This window comes from Ranitomeya imitator, chromosome 1 (assembly GCF_032444005.1).
Source record: "Ranitomeya imitator isolate aRanImi1 chromosome 1, aRanImi1.pri, whole genome shotgun sequence".
NCBI lineage: Eukaryota > Metazoa > Chordata > Amphibia > Anura > Dendrobatidae > Ranitomeya > Ranitomeya imitator.
The window spans coordinates 582,138,048-582,159,187 of record NC_091282.1 but is presented as its reverse complement, the minus strand read 5'-3'; the positions used below and the strand labels follow the sequence as shown (position 1 = coordinate 582,159,187).

At 44.1% G+C, this 21,140-nt stretch overlaps 1 protein-coding gene across 1 annotated transcript in view; it reads left to right on the top strand.

Moving 5' to 3' along the window:
* Window positions 1-21,140, top strand: part of HMG20B (high mobility group 20B) — a 740,474-nt gene that overhangs the window by 215,518 nt on the left and 503,816 nt on the right. Inside the window, exon 3 of the mRNA XM_069767875.1 lies at window positions 6,628-6,727. Within this exon, the coding sequence (XP_069623976.1) occupies window positions 6,628-6,727 (100 nt within the window). The remainder of the gene's footprint in view (window positions 1-6,627; window positions 6,728-21,140) is intronic.

Below are 21,140 nucleotides of genomic sequence, written 5' to 3'. Positions count from 1 at the left end.
TTCTACTTTAGTCATAGTCCTGTCGCACTGCATAGGCTCAGGTTTACTCTCAGACAATACCGCCAGATGGTGCACAGATTTACGCTCGCGCAAGCGACGACCGATCTGAATGGCCAAGGACATAGACTCATTCAAACCAGCAGGCATAGGAAATCCCACCATTACATCCTTAAGAGCTTCAGAGAGACCCTTTCTGAACAAAGCCGCTAGTGCAGATTCATTCCACAGAGTGAGTACTGACCACTTCCTAAATTTCTGACAATATACTTCTACATCATCCTGACCCTGGCATAAAGCCAGCAGATTTTTCTCAGCCTGATCCACTGAAGTAGGCTCATCGTAAAGCAATCCCAGCGCCTGGAAAAATGCATCAACATTACTCAATGCAGAATCTCCTGGTGCAAGAGAAAACGCCCAGTCCTGTGGGTCGCCGCGCAAAAAAGAAATAATAATCAAAACCTGTTGAATAGGATTACCAGAAGAATGAGGTTTCTAGGCCAAAAATAGCTTACAATTATTTCTGAAGCTCAGGAACTTAGTTCTGTCACCAAAAAACAAATCAGGAATCGGAATTCTTGGTTCTAGCATCGATTTCTGATCAATAGTATCTTGAATCTTTTGTACATTTACAACGAGATTATCCATTGAGGAGCACAGAGCCTGAATATCCATGTCCACAGCTGTGTCCTGAAGCACTCTAATGTCTAGGGGAAAAAAAAGACTGAAGACAGAGCTAAGAAAAAAAAATGATGTCAGGATTTCTTTTTTCCCTCTATTGGGAATCATTGGTGTGGCTCCTTGTACTGTTATGGCTGGCAATCAGGCAACACAGCGTGCAGTAATCAGCGCACATACAAAGATCTGGCAATAACCAAAAACAATAGGACGAGCTCTGAGACGTGGAATCTCTGTAGACTGCAGTACCTGATCTATCCTCACACAACTATAAGCAGCAGTGGATTGCGCCTATCACTACCTATGCAACTCGGCACTGCCTGAGGAGCTGACTAGCCTGAAGATAGAAATACAAGCCTGACTTACCTCAGAGAAATACCCCAAAGGAATAGGCAGCCCCCCACATATAATGACTGTTAGCAAGATGAAAAGACAAACGTAGGAATGAAATAGATTCAGCAAAGTGAGGCCCGATATTCTAGACAGAGCGAGGATAGCAAAGAGAACTATGCAGTCTACAAAAAACCCTAAAACGAAAACCACGCAAAGGGGCAAAAAGACCCACCGTGCTGAACTAACAGCACGGCGGTGCACCCCTTTGCTTCTCAGAGCTTCCAGCAAAAGTTAATAGCAAGCTGGACAGAAAAAACATAAAACAAACTAGAAGCACTTATCTAGCAGAGCAGCAGGCCCAAGGAAAGATGCAGAAGCTCAGATCCAACACTGGAACATTGACAAGGAGCAAGGAAGACAGACTCAGGTGGAGCTAAATAGCAAGGCAGCCAACGAGCTCACCAAAACACCTGAGGGAGAAGGCCCAGAGACTGCAATACCACTTGTGACCACAGAAGTGAACTCAGCCACAGAATTCACAACACTTATCTGCCTCTGGACCTCATGTGGCCGCTTCTCTTATTCTGGGAAAAGGATCCCACATATGCTCCTCCATGCTGCCTCTTTTCTGGCCCGGTTGGAGTAATGGGCATCTCTCTGATCCCAAATTTCGGGCCTCCCTTGTGTCAGGACCAGCAGCATTTCCACATTTATAATATTGGCCATGATGCTGAAGACTCCTTGGAGGCATGCGGCAGACTTCCGGGATATCTGTCTGGGTTTTTCAGCTAATTAGTATGTCTGCGCCTCCTGATTGAGGGCTTGGAAGATTTCCTGTCACCTGCTGTACTCTTGCATATTTTACATTAGTCACACTTTTGTTCTGTGTGTAATCCGTATTTTTCTCGCCCCCATAGACTTTCATTGGCGTATTGTTTGCGCAATACGCTGACAAACGCAGCATCCTACGATTTTGTACGGCCGTAAAATACGATTGCGTAATATATGCCAGATAGAAGCTGCCCCATAGAGAATCTTTGGTCCGTGTGCAATGCGTTGTTTTTGCTCCTCTCATACGTCGGTAAAACTTTCTAGTGTGACCCCGGCTTTAAATTGACAAAATCTCCTTCTGCTCCATCCCATATTATAAAAATATCGTCCACATAGCGTAAAAAATGCGAATGTGTTTAAGGAACGGATAATGCGCACTAGTGATGTATTTTTCTTCAAAATAAGCCAAAAATAAGTTTGCAAAAAACGCATTCAACTGGCGTGACCATTGCCATCCCTCCTTTTTGCAGATACCATTTATCTAGAAATTTGAAGGCATTATGCATCAATACAAACTCAAGGGCTTCCGCCACAAAAGATGTAAAATCTGGACTTTTTTAAAGTATTTGACAAAAGTTTTTTTTTTTTTTTATAATATCTACTCTCTTGTTCACTTGGATGAAATAAAAAAAAGACCTTGGAATAATCAATCCATCTGGTGAGTGCTGCATTATTTTTTTTTCACACATAAAGAACAGACTTGCATTTTCTTTGCTGAGCACCCAGTATTGGATATTAATGCTATTTATTCAGTGCAAAAGGACCATTCATCAGAGTAATGGTGAATAAACAAATCCTCTAGTGCAGCCACTTTTGTCTTACTTTTGAAGATACACAACTCAGCAGACAGTATCACACAGGATAGGATTACATACACAGCTCAGCAGTCAGTATCATACAGGATAGGATTAAATACACAGCTCAGCAACAGGATGTGCCAAAGAGGACCTTTTCATTCCAAGATTTCTACTCATTCCATCTGATTTGCCTTTTGATTTTAAACGCCTCCAGTTTCCACTTCGACTGGTATTTGCAGTGTCCATTAACAAGGCTCAGGGACAGTCCTTGAAAGTAGTAGGGATCGATTTGCAATCTCCATGCTTTTCTCATGGTCAACTTTACATGGCCTGTTCAAGAGTTGGAACTGCCAAAAATCTGTTCATCTTTGCATCGGAAGGAAAAAACAAAAAATGTTTATCCAAAAGGCTCTTGAATGAGTTGAAAATAAAATACTATCAATACTTAGGTAATCGTTTAGTTAATTTGTGTTACAAATCTGTAGTGTTGAGTATATGATGTGAAATGTTTTTATGTGCAATAAAATCACTGTAATTTGTTATAACTAACCACAGTTAGTTACTATGCCCCGGGCAACGCCGGCCTCTTCAGCACAACTATTATACACTATATTAACACAGCCTTATACTATATTATGTTGCATACATCATATAGGTGACTGCTGTATATGCATTATATAGGTGATACTGTGACTGGTGTGTATAGTCGCAGTATGGCTTATGTAGCGTATATACAGCAGTATCACCCATATATTGTATTTATAAGTCATAGCATCCCTATATAATGTATATAGACTGCTGTATATACATTATATAGGTGATACTGTGATTACACAGATTTAGCAGCCAATATCACCTATATAATCTATATACGGCAGTCTATATACCGTATACAGGTGATAGTGCAAGTGCTGTACATACATAATACAAAGTTTCCATATTGGGACTCACCGAGGTCACTGAGATTGGGGAGGAAAAATGAACAGCTGAGGTGCGTCCATCGTCGGGCGCACACAGGAGCGGATCCCTGGCTGGGATGGTGAGTAGAGCAGCAAACAAAAAAGGGGGATATATAGCAGTGGGGGAGGAGGGGGGGGGACAGGCATTGCCGGGAAAGCACACAGATCACAGGGTGGGGCTTATAGATCACCGGGGGGACACAGATCACCAGGGGGTGGCACAGAGATCATGGGGGCTCAGATCACAGGGACAGAGCACAAAGATCACGAGGCACAGATCACTGGGGTGGCCCGAAGATCACAGGGGGCGCACAGAAATCACTGGAGGGCACAGAGATCAAGGAGGGGCACATAACTGGAGGGGCACATAGCTGGAGGGGAGGGATATCACAGGGGGCACAAATATCACAGGAGGGGGTACATAGCTGGGGGCACAGATCACAGGGGGCATATAGCTACGGCAGAGAAATCACAGGGGGCACATAGCTATGGCAGAGATCACGGGGGTAAACATAGCTAGGGCTACAGAGATCACAGGGGGGCACAGAGATTACATTGGGGTACATTGGTGAGGGGCACAGATCACCTGCAGACAGGCACTGAGCTCAGCTGACGGCACAAAGATTGCTCTGGACTCTCTGGCAGCAGCTCCTCTTCCGGCACAGGAGGATGGGAGAGCATTGGGTGCTAACCCCGCCCACCCCGATGATGTCGTCATTCATGTGCATGCAGCATTCTGTAATGAACTCTGTGTGCACTTGAGGGTAAAATGGAAAGAAGATGGCAGGATAGGGTTGCCACTGGAGCATTGCGGACTCTGGGGACCGGGCCGCATGTGGGCCGGATGTTCCTCACCCCCAATTAAAAGGTCGGCGGTGGCCCACCTTTTATTACAGAGCCGCTAGCCCGGCTGGGCAGATTAGCAATCCGGGCCTGGAGATGGGTGACTCTACGAATATTGTCTGAGGCCAATCTCCGTGTTTAAAAGTAACTATCTTGATCTGTGTGAAATAGATCACCCAAGCCTGTGTTGAGGTGTTGGGCTATGATTTTCTCTAAACTTAAGATTATGTTAGGCTGGGTCACACTTGCATGTACAATGTGAGAAAACTCAAACGAGTCTCGCGCATCAATACCTGGCAGTGCCACCAGCACTCAGGACTGGAGTGTGCGGCTGCATGTATTTCTATGTAGCTGAACACTCCGTTTCCGAGTGCCAGCAGCAGTGCCCGGGTATTGACGTGAGAAACGCGTGCGAGTTTTCTCGCATTGCTCTCGCAAGTGTGACCCAGGCCTCTGAGAAATCAATCTAAAATTTAATCACACGAGTTGGACTGTTTAGTTTAGGGATCATGGATACTGAAGCTAGTCAGTGTGGCTGGGCCCAGTGTATGCCCACTGTCAAAGATCACAGCCAGGGGGTGCACAGATCCATCTACTGTTGTTTTTGTCACAAACCGCTCTCTACTGCCCGCTCTTGTCAGAACAATTACGCGTGTGAGTGTGTGTTTGAGTGTAAAGCATCTCTTGGTATGGTCACTGTCCCCTCCCCAATAAAGTTATTCTTGGTGACATCTTCCCTTTAAACTGCTGAATGGCAGCTTCAACTAATGTGGGAGAGATTGTTTTTGCTTAGGAGATTTAACAAGGTGGTGGAATTGTGCATATTCAATCTTTTGCCGATCATAGACAGAGGGGGTCATCATATAGTTTAGTAAGATGTCGTATAAATTAATGGGCAATACGTTGTTGCTTAGCCGTTATACCAGATTCCGTACATAAACAGATTGGCGCTCTGGGTGAAGGAAGGCATTTTATGTTCTGGGAAGGTGGGAGTAATTTTTATTTAAAGTACAGACGCACTGTTGGGATTAGCGTAAAACTGCTTTTTCTGAGCTAGACTTGGTTCTCACAGAACGCGTGGACAAGGTCTGTAGGTTGATGAGGCTTTTTCACCTGGAACTGAATAAATATTGCCGTACTTTCCAGATCTGCAGTCCTGGCCAACCGGTCTTTTTTTTTTTTTATTAGCAGCTTCCTGAATGCAAACTCCCCTCAGGACCACTTTATTGTCCTCCCAAAGAGAAATTGGCGAAAACGTGGATTGTTGGGTCAAGGACAAGTATTCAATTAACTAATTACCAGTCTAAGGAAGATTTCTGGGTAGGACCGTAAAGTCATTAAGAGTCCAATTGAAAAACCATGGGTGTGGGTGTAGTGAAGTGCAGGCTAGAGGGATAGTAAAATAGTCCAGCCATGGAGTGGGTAGAATGGAAATAGAAGCAATGTTGGGTGGACAAATATATGATCAATCCCAGTGAACACAGAGTAGCGTGGGGAGAAAGAAGTATAATCTCTAACTCTTCAATGCATTTCTCTCCAGACATCAACCCATTGGTAGAGAGAGAATGGTTTATGGAAGGAGACAAAAGGATGAGGAGGTGTTGGGAAGCTATTTGTCTGGTATTAGAGGACCTGTCCAGTTTTAATTTAATCATACAATTGGAGTCGCTGCAAAATATTGTGGTGCCTTGAGCGTGTTCTGTTGCCAGGTTAAGTAGGTTAGTAAAAAGAGTGATTGGGGCGTAGTATGATAAGATATATTCTTGTGTAAGATCCTATAACTATAAACAGCTATCTGTCAAACATTGTTCTTATGACTTTACATGTTGTTACCTACTGTGTGGCATGACTGCTTTGTATGTTTATCGCTTTTAAGGGCATAAAAACTAAGTTTAAAAATAGCTGAAATCTACTGAAAAAAGAGCAATTTTATACATAAAGGTAAATCTTGTCAACCAAAATTCACCACTTATAAAGTACAATTTGAACAATGAGGCGCTGTCAGGAAGATCAAAACTGTCAGTGCTGAGAAGGTATTAAACGCTACAGCCAATTGTTAAAAAGTCATTTTGTTTTTTTTTGTTTGTTTCCCCCTTCCCTTCCCCAATACTTGTGCTCTTATGCTTGGAAATTGCCATATACTACAACTTCAAGTGTTACAACTGTAATTTTTTTTTTTTATGTTCCAGGCATTCGGTGGCCAAATCACACAGCGCCAATTTTCTAGTAGCTGTGAAACAAGAAAAGGTTGATGGATCCAGATCAAGTGGAGAAAAGGGCACTGAAGAGGTAACCACCCCACCACTCCAACTTAAGAATACAACATGTTGGGCTGGGTTCACAGATTTTTGGAAGATAAATCCGATATGTGGATTCCGCTTAACCCCTTAAGGACCAGGGGTATTTCTGTTTTGCTTCACATCTTCGTCCCAGAGCCATAATTTTTTTTTTCTGTCAATATGGCCATGTGAGATCTTGGTGTGTGGATCTCCCTGCGTTGAGAAACACATGATGGTGTCTCCGCGGTGTTGGATGTTTTGATCTCCCCGAGGTCATTCATCCTTATGTTTATAGTCCTTTCTACTAGGCACTGCTCCTAATAGCTAGTTTCCTACTCCACACTGATGAGGGGCAAATACCCCGAAACAGCTATCTGTGGATGGATACCATGTTTTGGCATAGGTGGTTTTCCTTTATGGATGCTGCCCTTCCTGTGGTTGTTCCTTCCCGGTGAAAGACCTGGCTAGCTATTGCTTGCATTGAGAAACACGTGATGGTGTCTCCGCGGCTTTTCTACATGCATTTGCATATTTCCCATAAGGGATGGGGGCAGTGTTCTGGATCACTGCGTTGAGAAACACGTGATGGTGTGTCCGCGGTGTTGGATGTTTTGATCTCCCCGAGGTCATTCATCCATATGATGTTTGTTTTTCATGGTTCAGACATCGTGGAAACGAATTCGTTCCTTACTTTGCCCAGGAAGATAATTTGGTTTATTGCATGGATGTCTAAGGTTTGATGGGTCAATTCAAAATCCAATATGATTCAGCGCAATGGCGTCTTTTTATAGATTCTTCAAAAAGAAGTCTCAAAGCCGTTTTACTCCACAATGGCGGTTTTTATGCTTCCATCCCTGTAGGTTATTCTGTACACCTCAAGGAAACTTAAAAACATAAAGATTACGTGGAATAACCAACACAGCTCTTGAGAAAAAATTTTTTGCAGACCTGTGTTATTGCTAGCTATGCTTTATAACTCCATAATCCAGAGTGCTACAGGTGGCTAGCTAATATGTGCACGTGGGGAAATGAACGCCAATTTGGAATATGTGCGTGGCTCATCTTGGAGATATTGCATTCTGTTATTATAGGTCATTTTCCATATTCAATACCTCAGAGCCTTGCTGTTCCATGTGCTTGGTCACACAAAGAGGTTCAGGTTTCTATATCTGCAGAAGAGTTTGCATCCTTGTGTTAACTGCTTCAAAAGAACTTGTCCTAGCTCATTTAATTAAAAGAAAACAATGAGCCTGTGGAATCCCAAGGGTGGGGGCACATTTCAGGAGTGGAAGAAAGATGTCCTGAACTTAAATAATAATAATAATAATCTTTATTTTTATATAGCGCTAACATATTCCGCAGCGCTTTACAGTTTGCACACATTATCATCACTGTCCCCGATTGGGCTCACAATCTTGAATTCCTATCAGTATGTCTTTGGAATGTGGGAGGAAACCGGAGTGCCCGGAGGAAACCCACGCGAACACGGAGAGAACATACAAACTCTTTGCAGATGTTGTCCTGGGTGGGGTTAGAACCCAGGACCCCAGCGCTGCGAGGCTGTAGTGCTAACCACTGCGCCACCGTGCTGCCCAACTTAAAATCCCACTGCGCCACCGTGCTGCCCAACTTAAAATCCAAAATGGATTCTCCCTTGTCCCTCACACCTCCCCGCTTAAGAGGGTGCTAGGGGGCATCACATTCCTGTTCCCCCGAGCACACTCCCACAGTCTCTCCTTCCTCGGGAAGGTTGCACACACCCTTAATATTATAGACTATTGATATCTTTGTCAGTGACAAACTTACAAAATCAGCAAGGAATCAAATACTTATTTCCCCCACTGTAAGTTGGGGGTGGGGGGGTGGGGGAAGTTAAATGTACTGGTCACTACAACGGCAGTTTACAATTTTCACTCGCCATTCATTGCTGCTTGTTTCTGGAATATACTCATGAAGTCAAAATAGTCACTACACCTGTAAATAAATTCCTAAAGGGTTATAATTTCTAAAATGGTGTCACTTGAGGGGGGGGGGATTCTGCTCTTCTAATAATTAGGGGCTCTGTATAGGGAGTCGGCAAACTATATTCTAGGAAAATCTGCGCTCCAGGAGGCAAATAGCCCTCCGTTCCTCCCGGGTCTCTCTGTATGGCTAAGTAGTAATGTACAGCCACATATGGGGTATTGCCACGTTCAGTAGAAATTGTGAGACAAGTTTTTCCCTTCCCCCATTACGGCACACCTGAGAGAGGGGATCCGCCCAGTCAGGACAGGAAACCCTACTGAAAATAAAAGGCGGTCCCCCTGTCGCTTTAGTTGGGTTTCCTATGGAACAGCATCCAGTCCAGGTGAAATCTTTTACCTGGACTGGATGCTGTTCCATATTTTATTTTGGAGTTACTATGTCCAATTGGGTCTGTAGACATGGAGCGTGCATCTTTTTTTCTGATGTGCTGTCAGCTGCCTTTTTTTCTCAGTTGGGTTTCCTGTCCTGACATGGACCCTCGTGCTGAGCACGGCAGAGAAGTTTCCACTTACCCATTACCCATCCCGGAAGAACAGGCAGCACCTGTGCGTCGGTCTTTGGGTACTGAAAGCGCCATCCGCGGGTCCTCCAGTGCTTTGCGTCCGAGCGGGCGTCTGTGCAGCACGGTCGGATGTTGGACTCCTTCCGTGGCTACCACGCCACCCTCTCTGCTGGCGTCCAGGTGCGGCGGACGCTTCCAGGTCGCCCATCTGACGTCACGCGCAAGGCACGCTGGGAATGGGCGTGCCATTGTGGCGTCGGGGGGATCTCGCCAAGGTGGTCCTAAAATTCTATATGAGTCAGGAGATTACTTTACCATTGTTTTGTAATAATCCTAGAAATCCTTGGGAACAAAAGTTCCATATGTTAGATGTAAGAAGATCTATGTTACAATACATGACCATGACTAGTCAGTGGAGGAAAGACCAAACCCTATTTGTAGCCTTTCAGGGTAGTAAAAAAGGGTGCGGGGTAGCTAACGTACCATTGCTAGATGGATCAGGGAGGCCATTAGTCTATCCTACTCTGCGAGTGGCACTTCGGTTCCTGATGGCATCAAGGCTCACTCCACCAGAGCCGTGGCTACCTCCTGGGCAGAAAAGGCTGAGGTAACGATTGACAAAATTTGCAAGGCCGCTACCTTGTCCTCACCCTCAACTTTTTTCAAACACTACCGACTGGACCTTTCCTCCTCTGCTGACCTAACTTTTGGTAGAAGGGTACTTCAAGCGGTGGTCCCTCCCTAAGGTTTCATTCTACAAAAGTCTCTCAGGTGTGCCGTCATGGGGGAAGGGAAAACACCAAGGTTACTTACTGGTAGCCGGTTTTTCTGGAACCCATGACAGCACCTTTATATTACCCCCCTTTATCACCCCTTCGGTGTGCACTATAGTTTTGGATGTTTTTAGTTCATATGATGTGGTGATGGATTTGCCATGTGTACTAACCAGGGGGGCCTCTCATGCTCTGAAAACCAACTGAAGCGACAGAGAGGTACCGCCCTTTTATTTTCAGTAGGGTTTCATGTCCTGACTGGGCGGATCCCCTCTCTCAGGTGTGCCGTCATGCGTTCCGGAAAAAACGGCTACCGGTAAGTAACCTTGGTGTTTCCTGCCATTTGTACCCACTTCTTGTGTGAAAATCTAAAATCTGGGGCTAAGACTAAATTTTGGTGGTAAAAATGTAGTTATTTCTTCTTCACCGCTCAATGGTATAAGATTCTGTGACACACCCATGGTGTCATTATGATCATTGCACCACTGGATGAATTCATTGAGAGGTGTAGTTTGTAAAATGGGGGTCACTTATGGAGGTTTCTGCTGTTCTGGTACCTCATGGGCTCTCCCAGTGGATTATGGAACCTGCAAACTATGACAGTGAAATCTGGCCCTCTTTGCCTTCTGAGCTTTGCACTGTGCCTCAAAAATATTTCCTGATTAGATATAGGGTATTTGCACACTGAGGGATTTTTTTTTTTTTTTTTTTTTTTTTACAACAAACTGAGGTCCATTTTTTTCCTATTAGCCCGTAGAAAAATTCAAAACTTGGGGCTAAAACCACATTTTTGTGAAGAAAATTGTTTTCTCAGTCTCCCATGACGGCACCATGGAGAGAAGGGTTCCGCCCTTCAGGAACAGGAAACCTACCGATAAATGGGCGATACCTCTCCCTCGCATCAGTTGGTGTCATGTCCCTGACGGGGAACCTTCTGTGCGGTACCTGCACAAAGTTGTCATCTGGTTAAAGAGGACCAGGGCCGGGCAGTCGGGTTCCGGCTGCTAGCAGGCTCCTGCCGTGGGTGATCTGGTACTTGGGGCCACCACCGCTGGGACTGATGGGTCCTTAGGGTGTGTGGGAGGGGAGCACAGCCGCCGCTCCAGAGTGTGGAGTATGGGGCTCCCGGGACATGCCTGCAGCATTACATTAGGTGTACCAAGATGGCCGCTGCTCCGGAAATAGAGCAGAAATTCTGGGGCAGGCACATGCGCACGCAGTGGCGCTCTCCTCACTTCCAATGACTGCAGGGGGGTGGGACCATAGAGGACGCCGCAGAGCGGCAGATTTAAAAGGAGACCGATGCAGACAGCTTCTGCTGCTTTTGGTCTCCATAACCATGGAAGGTAGTGACGAGCAGCTCCAGGAGCAGAAGCAGCAGCTGCACCAGCTTAGACAGCAACAGAAGCACCATCTCAAACAGACGAACGGACCAAAGGACAAAGATAAACGAAGCAGCTGTTCCAGTAACCGCTCAACACAGCGCAGCAGATCGGCTGCAGTAAACAAGTCACCATCTACGGATCCCTTGGTCCAAACAGTCCCCCTTCAGAATCGGTACTTGCGAGTTCATCTAATGGTGAGTGGACTTCAAGAAAGTCGATCATTATAATGGGGTTCCTTCTGTTCCCTTAATAAGGAAAGAAGAAGTTGGAGAAAATGAGGAACCGTCTGGCCCTTTTGTAACAGGGTCTTATCAGAATCTTGGGATAAGAAGCTCTGTAGATCGTGCATACAGAAAATAGTATGTGAGGAAACCCTGGATTTTGCTTCTGAACTAAGATCCACAATTACCGTACATCCATTTTTTGGAAGTGCATTGAGCAGCAAGGTGGATTGCAGCTGAGGGGAAAAAGAAAAAAAAAATTCTTTAAATCTTCAGCTTAGCGAGTGTGAGCAAGCTGAGTGTGACCTGAGCGTAAGTGTGAACGGTGGTAAGTGTGACTTGTGATTCAGTGAAGAGGTATTTGGAAAGCCTTTAACAAATACCTGTGTGAATTGCTGAATTAGAAGTAGCTATATTCACAAGGGGTTAACTTAGGGTGGGGGCTTATAATTAGGGGTTTATAAGGGGCAGCTGTTTGGGGCTCAAGTCCTTTTTGGAAGTGCATTGAGCAGAAAGGTGGATTGCAGCTGAGGGGAAAAAGGAAAAAAAAAACATTCTTTAAATCTTCAGCTTAGGCTACGTTCACATTAGCGTTGCGCGCCGCTGCGTCGGCAAACGCACGCAAAAACGCTGCGTTTTGCGACGCGTGCGTCGTTTTTTGACGAAAATCGGACGCAAGAAAAATGCAACTTGTTGCATTTTCTTGCGTCCGACGCTAGCGTCAAAAACGACGCACGTGTCGGAAAACGCAACGCAAAAAACGCATGCGTCCCCCATGTTAAACATAGGGGCGCATGACGCGTGCGTCGCCGCTGCGTTTCCCGACGCAGCGTCGGGAAACGCTAATGTGAACGTAGCCTTAGCGAGTGTGAGCGAGCTGAGTGAGACCTAAATGTAAGTGTGAACGGCGGTAAGTGTGACTTGTGATTCAGTGATCATCTTTCCAACGGATGAGAGAGGATCTTGGTGCAATTAACTGGGACGATATCCTGAGACATAAAAATACACAAAGAAAATGGGAGACGTTTATTAGCATCCTGGATAGGACCTGTGCACAGTATATACCGTATGGGAATAAATATACTAGAAATAGGAGGAAACCAATATGGCTAAATAGAGCTGTAAGGGGCGCAATAAGTGACAAAAAGAAAGCATTTAGAGAATTAAAGGAAGTAGGTAGTGATGAGGCATTAAATAAATACAAAAAATTAAATTCTGTAAAAAGCAAATCAAGGCAGCAAAGATTGAGACTGAGAGACTCATTGCCAGAGAGAGTAAAAATAATCCCAAAATATTCTTTAACTACATAAATAGTAAGAAACTAAAAATGATAGTGTTGGCCCCCTTAAAAATAGTCTGGGTGAAATGGCGGATGAGGATGAAGAAAAAGCCAATATGCTAAATGACTTTTTTTTCATCAGTATTTACACAAGAAAATCCCATGGCGGATAAAATGACTAGTGATAAAAATTCTCCATTAAATGTCACCTGCTTAACCCAGCAGGAAGTACGTCGGCGTCTAAAAATCACTAAAATTGACACACCTCTGGGCCCGGATGGGATACACCCCCGAGTACTGCAGGAACTAAGTACAGTCATTGATAGACCATTATTTTTAATCTTTAATGACTCCATAATAACAGGGTCTGTACCACAGGACTGGCCTATAGCAAATGTGGTGCCAATATTAAAAAAGGGGACAAAAACTGAACTCGGAAATTATAGGCCAGTAAGCTTAACCTCTACTGTGGGTAAAATCCTGGAGGGCATTCTAAGGTATGCTATACTGGAGTATCTGAAGAGGAATAACCTCATGACCCAGTATCAGCACGGGTTTACTAGGGACCGTTCATGTCAGACTAATCTGATCAGCTTCTATGAAGAGGTAAGTTCCGGACTGGACCAAGGGAACCCAGTGGACGTAGTGAATATGGACTTTTCAAAAGCTTTTGATGCGGTGCCACACAAAAGGTTGATACATAAAATGAGAATAATGGGGATAGGGGAAAATATGTGTAAGTGGGTTAAGAGCTGGCTCAGAGCTAGGAAACAGGGTGGTTATTAATGGAGCACACTCGGACTGGGTCGCGGTTAGCATTGGGGTACCACAGGGGTCAGTATTGGGCCCTCTTCTTTTTAACATATTTATTAATGACCCTGTAGGGGGCATTCAGAGCAGAATTTAAATATTTGTAGATGACACTAAACTCTGCAGGGTAATCAATACAGAGGAGGACAATTTTATATTACAGGATGATTTATGTAAACTAGAAGCTTGGGCTGATAAATGGCAAATGAGCTTTAATGGGGATAAATGTAAGGTCATGCACTTGGGTAGAAGTAATAAGATGTATAACTATGCGCTTAATTCTAAATCTCTGGGCAAAACCGTCAATGAAAAAGACCTGGGTGTATGGGTGGATGACAAACTCATGTTCAGTGGCCAGTGTCAGGCAGCTGCTACAAAGGCAAATAAAAGAATGGGATGCATTAAAAGAGGCATAGATGAACATGAGGAGAACATAATTTTACCTCTATACAAGTCCCTAGTTCGACCACACTTAGAATACTAAGCACAGTTCTGGTCTCCGGTGTATAAGAAAGACATAGCTGAACTAGAGCGGGTGCAGAGAAGAGCGACCAAAGTTATTAGAGGACTGGGGGGGTCTGCAATACCAAGATAGGTTATTACACTTGGGGCTATTTAGTTTGGAAAAACGAAGGCTAAGGGGTGATCTTATTTTAATGTATAAATATGAGGGGACAGTACAAAGACCTTTCTGATGATCTTTTTAATCATAGACCTAAGACAGGGACAAGGGGGCATCCTCTACGTCTAGAGGAAAGAAGGTTTAGGCATAATAACAGACGCGGGTTCTTTACAGTAAGAGGTGGAGGCATCCACATCTTGGGACAAAGCTCCTAAGCTTGATGTAGTGGTTGCCAAAGCTTCAAAAGTTTGCACTCCCCTTTGAAGATATGGGTTCACTTAAGGATCCCCTAGATAAGAAAGCTGACACCCTCCTAATAGGGGCCTGGGAATTAGCGGAGGGGAAATTTTAGGCTGGCTATAGCGGCCACATGTACCTCCAGATCTCTCATGGTATGGGTGGATGAACTGGAGAAACAACTAAGGGAAAGAACACCAAGGAATAAGATCCTGGAATCCCTACCCATGATAAGAGGGGCAGCAGCATTCCTAGCGGACTCACTGGCAGATTCAGGCCATTGAACCCTATGGTTTAAAAGCTGGCCGGGAGACCTTCAGACCAAGCTTAAGCTATGTTCAATTCCCTGTGAGGGTAATTATCTGTTAGATGATATATTCCAAAAAGTAGGAGATAAAAAGAAAGGATTCCCGAACCTAGGGCCAACACAATACCAACGGCTCTTTCGGAATAAGAAATTCTTCTGTAGGAAACCCCCAAGGGAACAAAATAGATGGGAAGAAGAAGGACACGGGATTTCTCTTCGGCAACCCCTCCTGAGATGAAAAAAATCCCCAAAGTGACTGTCTCCCCAGAGTGGGGGGAAGATTAACCCTTTTCCTCCCGGCCTAGGAAAAGATATCAAACAACCCTTGGATCCTAGGTCTGATCAGATCAGGGTTGAAAATAGATTTCTCCTCCTTTCCTCCTCAAAACTACGTCATAACTCCACTAAGGTCCTCCACAAAGGAACAAATGGCATTAGAAAATGAGGTCTTAAATCTAGTAGAGAAAGCGGTCCTACAGCATGTTCTACCTCACGAAAGGAGAAACTGGTTTTACTTCCCGCTATTCCTGGTACCGAAACCAGACTTTACATATCGGACAATAATAAACCTACGGAAATTAAACAACTATGTCAGAAACCAAAAACTCAAGATAGAATCAATAAGATCCGCCATCAAGATACTGTTTCTGGGATTCTTTATGACGGTATTAGACCTCAGAGATGCATATTACCATGTACCTGCCCACAAGGAATATCGGAAATTCTTCAGACTAGCGATCCTTATAAACGGGGAGGTGGAAGAATTCCAATACAGGGCTCTTCCATTCGGAATGTCGATCGTCCCCGGGTGTTTACAAAATTAGTAGCAGAAATAATGGCCCAGCTAAGGGAACAGGATACTCTAATTGTTCCATACTTAGACGATCTGCTAATAGTAAGCGACTCAGTCCAGAACTGCAGAGTCCAAAGAGACAGTGTATTGAGACCCCTGGAAAATCTAGGATGGCTCCTAAACTTAGGAAAATCAAGATTGGAGCCCAGCAGAATTCAAAAATTTCTAGGCCTAACACTGGACTCCCCAAAACAGGAATGCCGCTTTCCAGCACGCAAAACACAAAACATTTTACACATTGTAACAAAAGTCTTACAAAATCCCTCCAGGATATTTAGGAAGGCAATGTCACTATTGGGCTCCCTCTCAGCTTGTTTACCGATGGTACAGTGGGCCCAACTACACACAAGAGACCTCCAATGGGATATACTTGAGAATCTGTACAAATTAAGAGGCCACATCGGACAACTCTAAATTCCTTGTCTACTCATTCCCTATTTTGGTGGACAAATGTCCGCAATTTGTCCAAAGGGATTCCCTGGGTAACAAAAATATCCCATATAATTACGACAGAAGCAAGCCCCGCATTATGGGGAGTCCACATGAACAACCTAGTTACTCAAGGAACATGGAAAAATCAGGAGCTGGAAGCTTCTTCGAATCAGAAAGAGCTATGGGCCGTGGGTCAGGCTCTCTCGGCTTTTCTACCCCAACTACGGGGTCAACATGTCTGCTTATTTTTGGACAACCAAGTAGCAGTAGCTTACGTAAACCATCAGGGAGGTAACAGGTCCTGAACACTGATTAACACCTCCACCAGGATCCTCAGACTAGCAGAAGAGAATCTTCTATCCCTCTCGACACTTCATATCCGAGGTATAGAAAATCAAAAGGCAGATTATCTGAGTTGTACTCAATTGAAACAAGGCGAATGGGTCTTGAATCAATCCATCTTTCAAAAAATAACAAAGATATCGGGAACTCCAACGATAGACTTGTTCGCCGATCACAAGAAAAAGAAGCACAGGGGATTTCTCTTCGGCAACCCCTTCTGAGATGAAAAAAATCCCCAAAGTGACTGTCTCCCCAAGGTGGGGGGAAGATTAACCCTTTTCCTCCCGGCCTGGGAAAAGATATCAAACAACCCTTGGATCCTAGGTCTGATCAGATCAGGGTTGAAAATAGATTTCTCCTCCTTTCCCCCACAAAACTACGTCATAACTCCACTAAGGTCCTCCACAAAGGAACAAATGGCATTAGAAAACGAGGTCTTAAAGGGAAGGTGCCACCAGTTTTCTTGTATTTTGTTTTTTTGTGAAATTAAGCTTAAAATAGTAATTAAAATGTATTAATAAAATGTTTGCACTGTTTGCAAACATTTCTATATGAAAAATATTATATATTTTTCTACAAATATACATATTTACCACTAGAGGGAGCATTTTCCGTTTTAGACCTCAAGCAGCTATAGTAAGATTTAGCAGCTCTGCCCCAGGGATATTAGACCACCTAAAAGGGGACGGAAATTGTGATGTCAGCAGATACTGCCCCAATTTTGCTGCTAACAGTAAGAATGAAGAGCAGAATCACAGGGCACACCATTTTGTGTGTGACTGCCCTGTGACCTGCTATCACCAGCAGTTACTTAATCAGAAGCACAGCTTGTTTACAGAGGAGCAGAACACAGTGGACTCAGCAGCATTTTTTGTGAATGACATTCTTGCCATCCCCCTTCCCCCACCTTAATCCCTGTCCTGTCAACTGCCCTGCTCTCTCTCTCCAGGTGTCACCTCCCTCTCTGCAGGCTGTGAATGCAGCTTACCGGAGATCAGAGGGACTGTGTGTGAGGGGGAGACACAGCAGGAGAAGCACACAGGGCAGTGTGTGAGGAGCAGAGGATGTCTGCCTGCTTGGAGTACAGAGGAGCAGTGAGGGCTTCTTCTGTCCTGCCATAGAGAGCACAGGGCTATAATAAAATGGCAGCTAGTCACACCTACAGCAGTGAGTTGTGCAGCCCACAGAGGCGTGCCCAGCTCACTACTAATGCTGTTGCAATGTTACAGATAGGGTCAGCGCCGGTCTATTATCTCCTATGTCCATGGGGTGCTGTAATCTGATACTGATAGGGCCCTGCTACTGCTGCAAAACCAAGATGTCAGCCCCCAGTGCATTCTTTAAACTCATATAACACATGAAATCTGTTTCACATGAATTTCGAACTTGCTTACAGCAGCATGTTATGCTACATTACAGTGATTTATTAATGACCTACAAACGCGGTACCTTCCCTTTAAATCTAGTAGAGAAAGCGGTCCTACAGCATGTTCTACCTCACGAAAGGAGAAAAGGGTTTTACTCCCCGCTATTCCTGGTACCGACATATCGGACAATAATAAACCTACGGAAATTAAACAACTATGTCCGAAACCAAAAACTCAAGATGGAATCAATAAGATCCGCCATCAAGATACTGTTTCTGGGATTCTTTATGACGGAATTAGACCTCAGAGATGCATATTACCATGTACCTGCCCACAAGGAATATCGGAAATTCCTCAGACTAGCGATCCTTATAAACGGGGAGGTGGAAGAATTCCAATACAGGGCTCTTCCAATCGGAATATCGATCGTCCCCGGGTGTTTACAAAATTAGTAGCAGAAATAATGGCCCAGCTAAGGGAACAGAATACTCTAATTGTTCCATACTTAGACGATCTGCTAATAGTAAGCGACTCAGTCCAGAACTGCAGAGTCCAAAGAGACAGTGTATTGAGACCCCTGGAAAATCTCGGATGGCTCCTAAATTTAGGAAAATCAAGATTGGAGCCCAGCAGAATTCAAAAATTTCTAGGCCTAACACTGGACTCCCCAAAACAGGAATGCCGCTTTCCAGCACGCAAAGCACAAAACATTTTACACATTGTAACAAAAGTCTTACAAAATCCCTGCAGGATATTAAGGAAGGCAATGTCACTATTGGGCTCCCTCTCAGCTTGTTTACCGGTGGTACAGTGGGCCCAACTACACACAAGAGACTTCCAATGGGATATACTTGAGAATCTGTACAAATTAAGAGGCCACATCGGGCAACTCTAAATTCCTTGTCTACTCATTCCCTACTTTGGGGGACAAATGTCCGCAATTTGTCCAAAGGGATTCCCTGGGTAACAAAAATATCCCATATAATTACGACAAAAGCAAGCCCCGCATTATGGGGAGTCCACATGAACAACCTAGTTACTCAAGGAACATGGAAAAATCAGGAGCTGGAAGCTTCTTCGAATCAGAAAGAGCTATTGGCCGTGGGTCAGGCTCTCTCGGCTTTTCTACCCCAACTGTGGGGTCAACATGTCTGCATATTTTCGGACAACCAAGTAGCAGTAGCTTACGTAAACCATCAGGGAGGTACCAGGTCCTGAACACTGATTAACACCTCCGCCAGGATCCTCAGACTAGCAGAAGAGAATCTTCTATCCCTCTCGACACTTCATATCCGAGGTATAGAAAATCAAAAGGCAGATTATCTGAGTCGTACTCAATTAAAACAAGGCGAATGGGTCTTGAATCAATCCATCTTTCAAAAAATAACAAAGATATCGGGAACTCCCAACGATAGACTTGTTCGCCGATCACAAGAAAAAAAAAAAAGCAGAAGCCTTCTGCTCCCTCAATCCCAAGTGGAACCCTCAGGTTCTAGATGCCTTCATGCTTCCATGGACCCAGAATCTGACATACGCCTTTCCCCCATTCATCCTTTTACCTGCAGCATTACAGAAAGTCAGAGAAGACAGGGCAAGGATGATACTAATAGCCCCATTCTGGCTGAAGAGAACCTGGTTTTCTTGGCTGAGAATACTATCCATCACAGATCCTTGGGTCATACCGGACATCCCGAACCTCCTGTCTCAGTGACCAGTCTCACACCCTCAAGCAGGGAACCTCCATTTATCAGCATGGAATTTGAAAGGTCACTGCTGAGGGAAAGAGGATTCTCAGACAAACTGATCTCTGCACTACAAAAGAGTAGAAAACCAGTTACCACTAGAAATTGCGACAAAACCTGAAGGAAATTCCTATCCACCTCCAGGGTTAACACCCAGGAAGGTTCCTCAATTACGGAAGTGCTGGCATTTTTACAAAAAGGTCTAGAGAAGGGCTTAGCAGTCAGCATATTAAAAGTTCAGGTAGCAGTTTTAGGTGCACTTTATAATCAGAATATTGCAGGCAACCCTTGGGTAGCAAGATTCACCAAAGCGACATCAAGATCTAAACCGTTGGTCAGCCAAAAACTACCATCCTGGGATCTGAATTTGGTCCTATCTGCTCTAACTGGACCCCCGTTTGAGCCGATGGACACAGCCTCCCTTAGAATATTATCCTTTAACACCATACTATTGGTAGCCTTAACATCGGCCCGTAGAGTGAGTGACATTCAGGCCCTATCGGCAACATCTCCATTCATGAAGATCCTAGATGATAGTTATATTAAAACCTGACCCAGCATATCTACCTAAAGTGGCATCTCAGTTCCACGGATCCCAAGAAGTAGTCCTTCCTTCCTCTTGCCCAAATCCCAAAAATTTTAAAGAGGAGGAATTCCATACTCTAGATGTCAAAAGATACCTAGTCCTGTACCTAGATTCCAGCAACCATCCACCATCCTTGTTTGCTTTCAGGGACCAAGGAAGGGCCTTAAAGCATCCAAAGGCACCCTGGCAAGGTGGATAAAGGAAGTGTTACTCATCCATGGGGAACACAATCCCGGATGGTCTAAAAGCTCATTCTACAAGGGCTATAGCGACCTCATAGGCAGAAAAGTCATAGGTTTCTATAGAACAAATCTGCAAGGCGGTCATCACCTTCAACCTTCTTTAGGCACTACAGATTAGACTTAAACTCTACATCTGATTTGACCTTTGGTAGAAAAGTCCTTTAGGCTGTGGTCCCTCCCTAAGCTTCCATTCTCTGAAATTCTCTCCGTCGTGCTGTCATGGGAGACAGAAAGTCATAGTTACTCACGATAAAAGTGTTTCTCAGAGCCCAAGACAGCACCCGCTTATTCCCTCCCATCACGAGTGTGGTGAGCACATTTTTATGTATATTGTATAATCCAATATAGGCACGGTCTTCCTTCTCTGATAAGCAATACTATAATGTGTGTGTGTGGGTGTATGTATATATATATATATAATATATATATATATATATATATATATATAGTATTGCTTATCAGAGAAGGAACTGTGTGTGTGTATATATATATATATATATATATATATATATATATATATATATATATATAGTTAGGTCCATATATATTTGGACAGATAGAACATTTTTCTAATTTTGGTTATAGAGAATACCACAATGAATTTGAGACAAAACAATTCAGATGCAATTGAAGTTCAGACCTTCAGCTTTCATTTGAGGGTATCCACATTAAATTTGGATGAAGGATTTAGGAGTTTC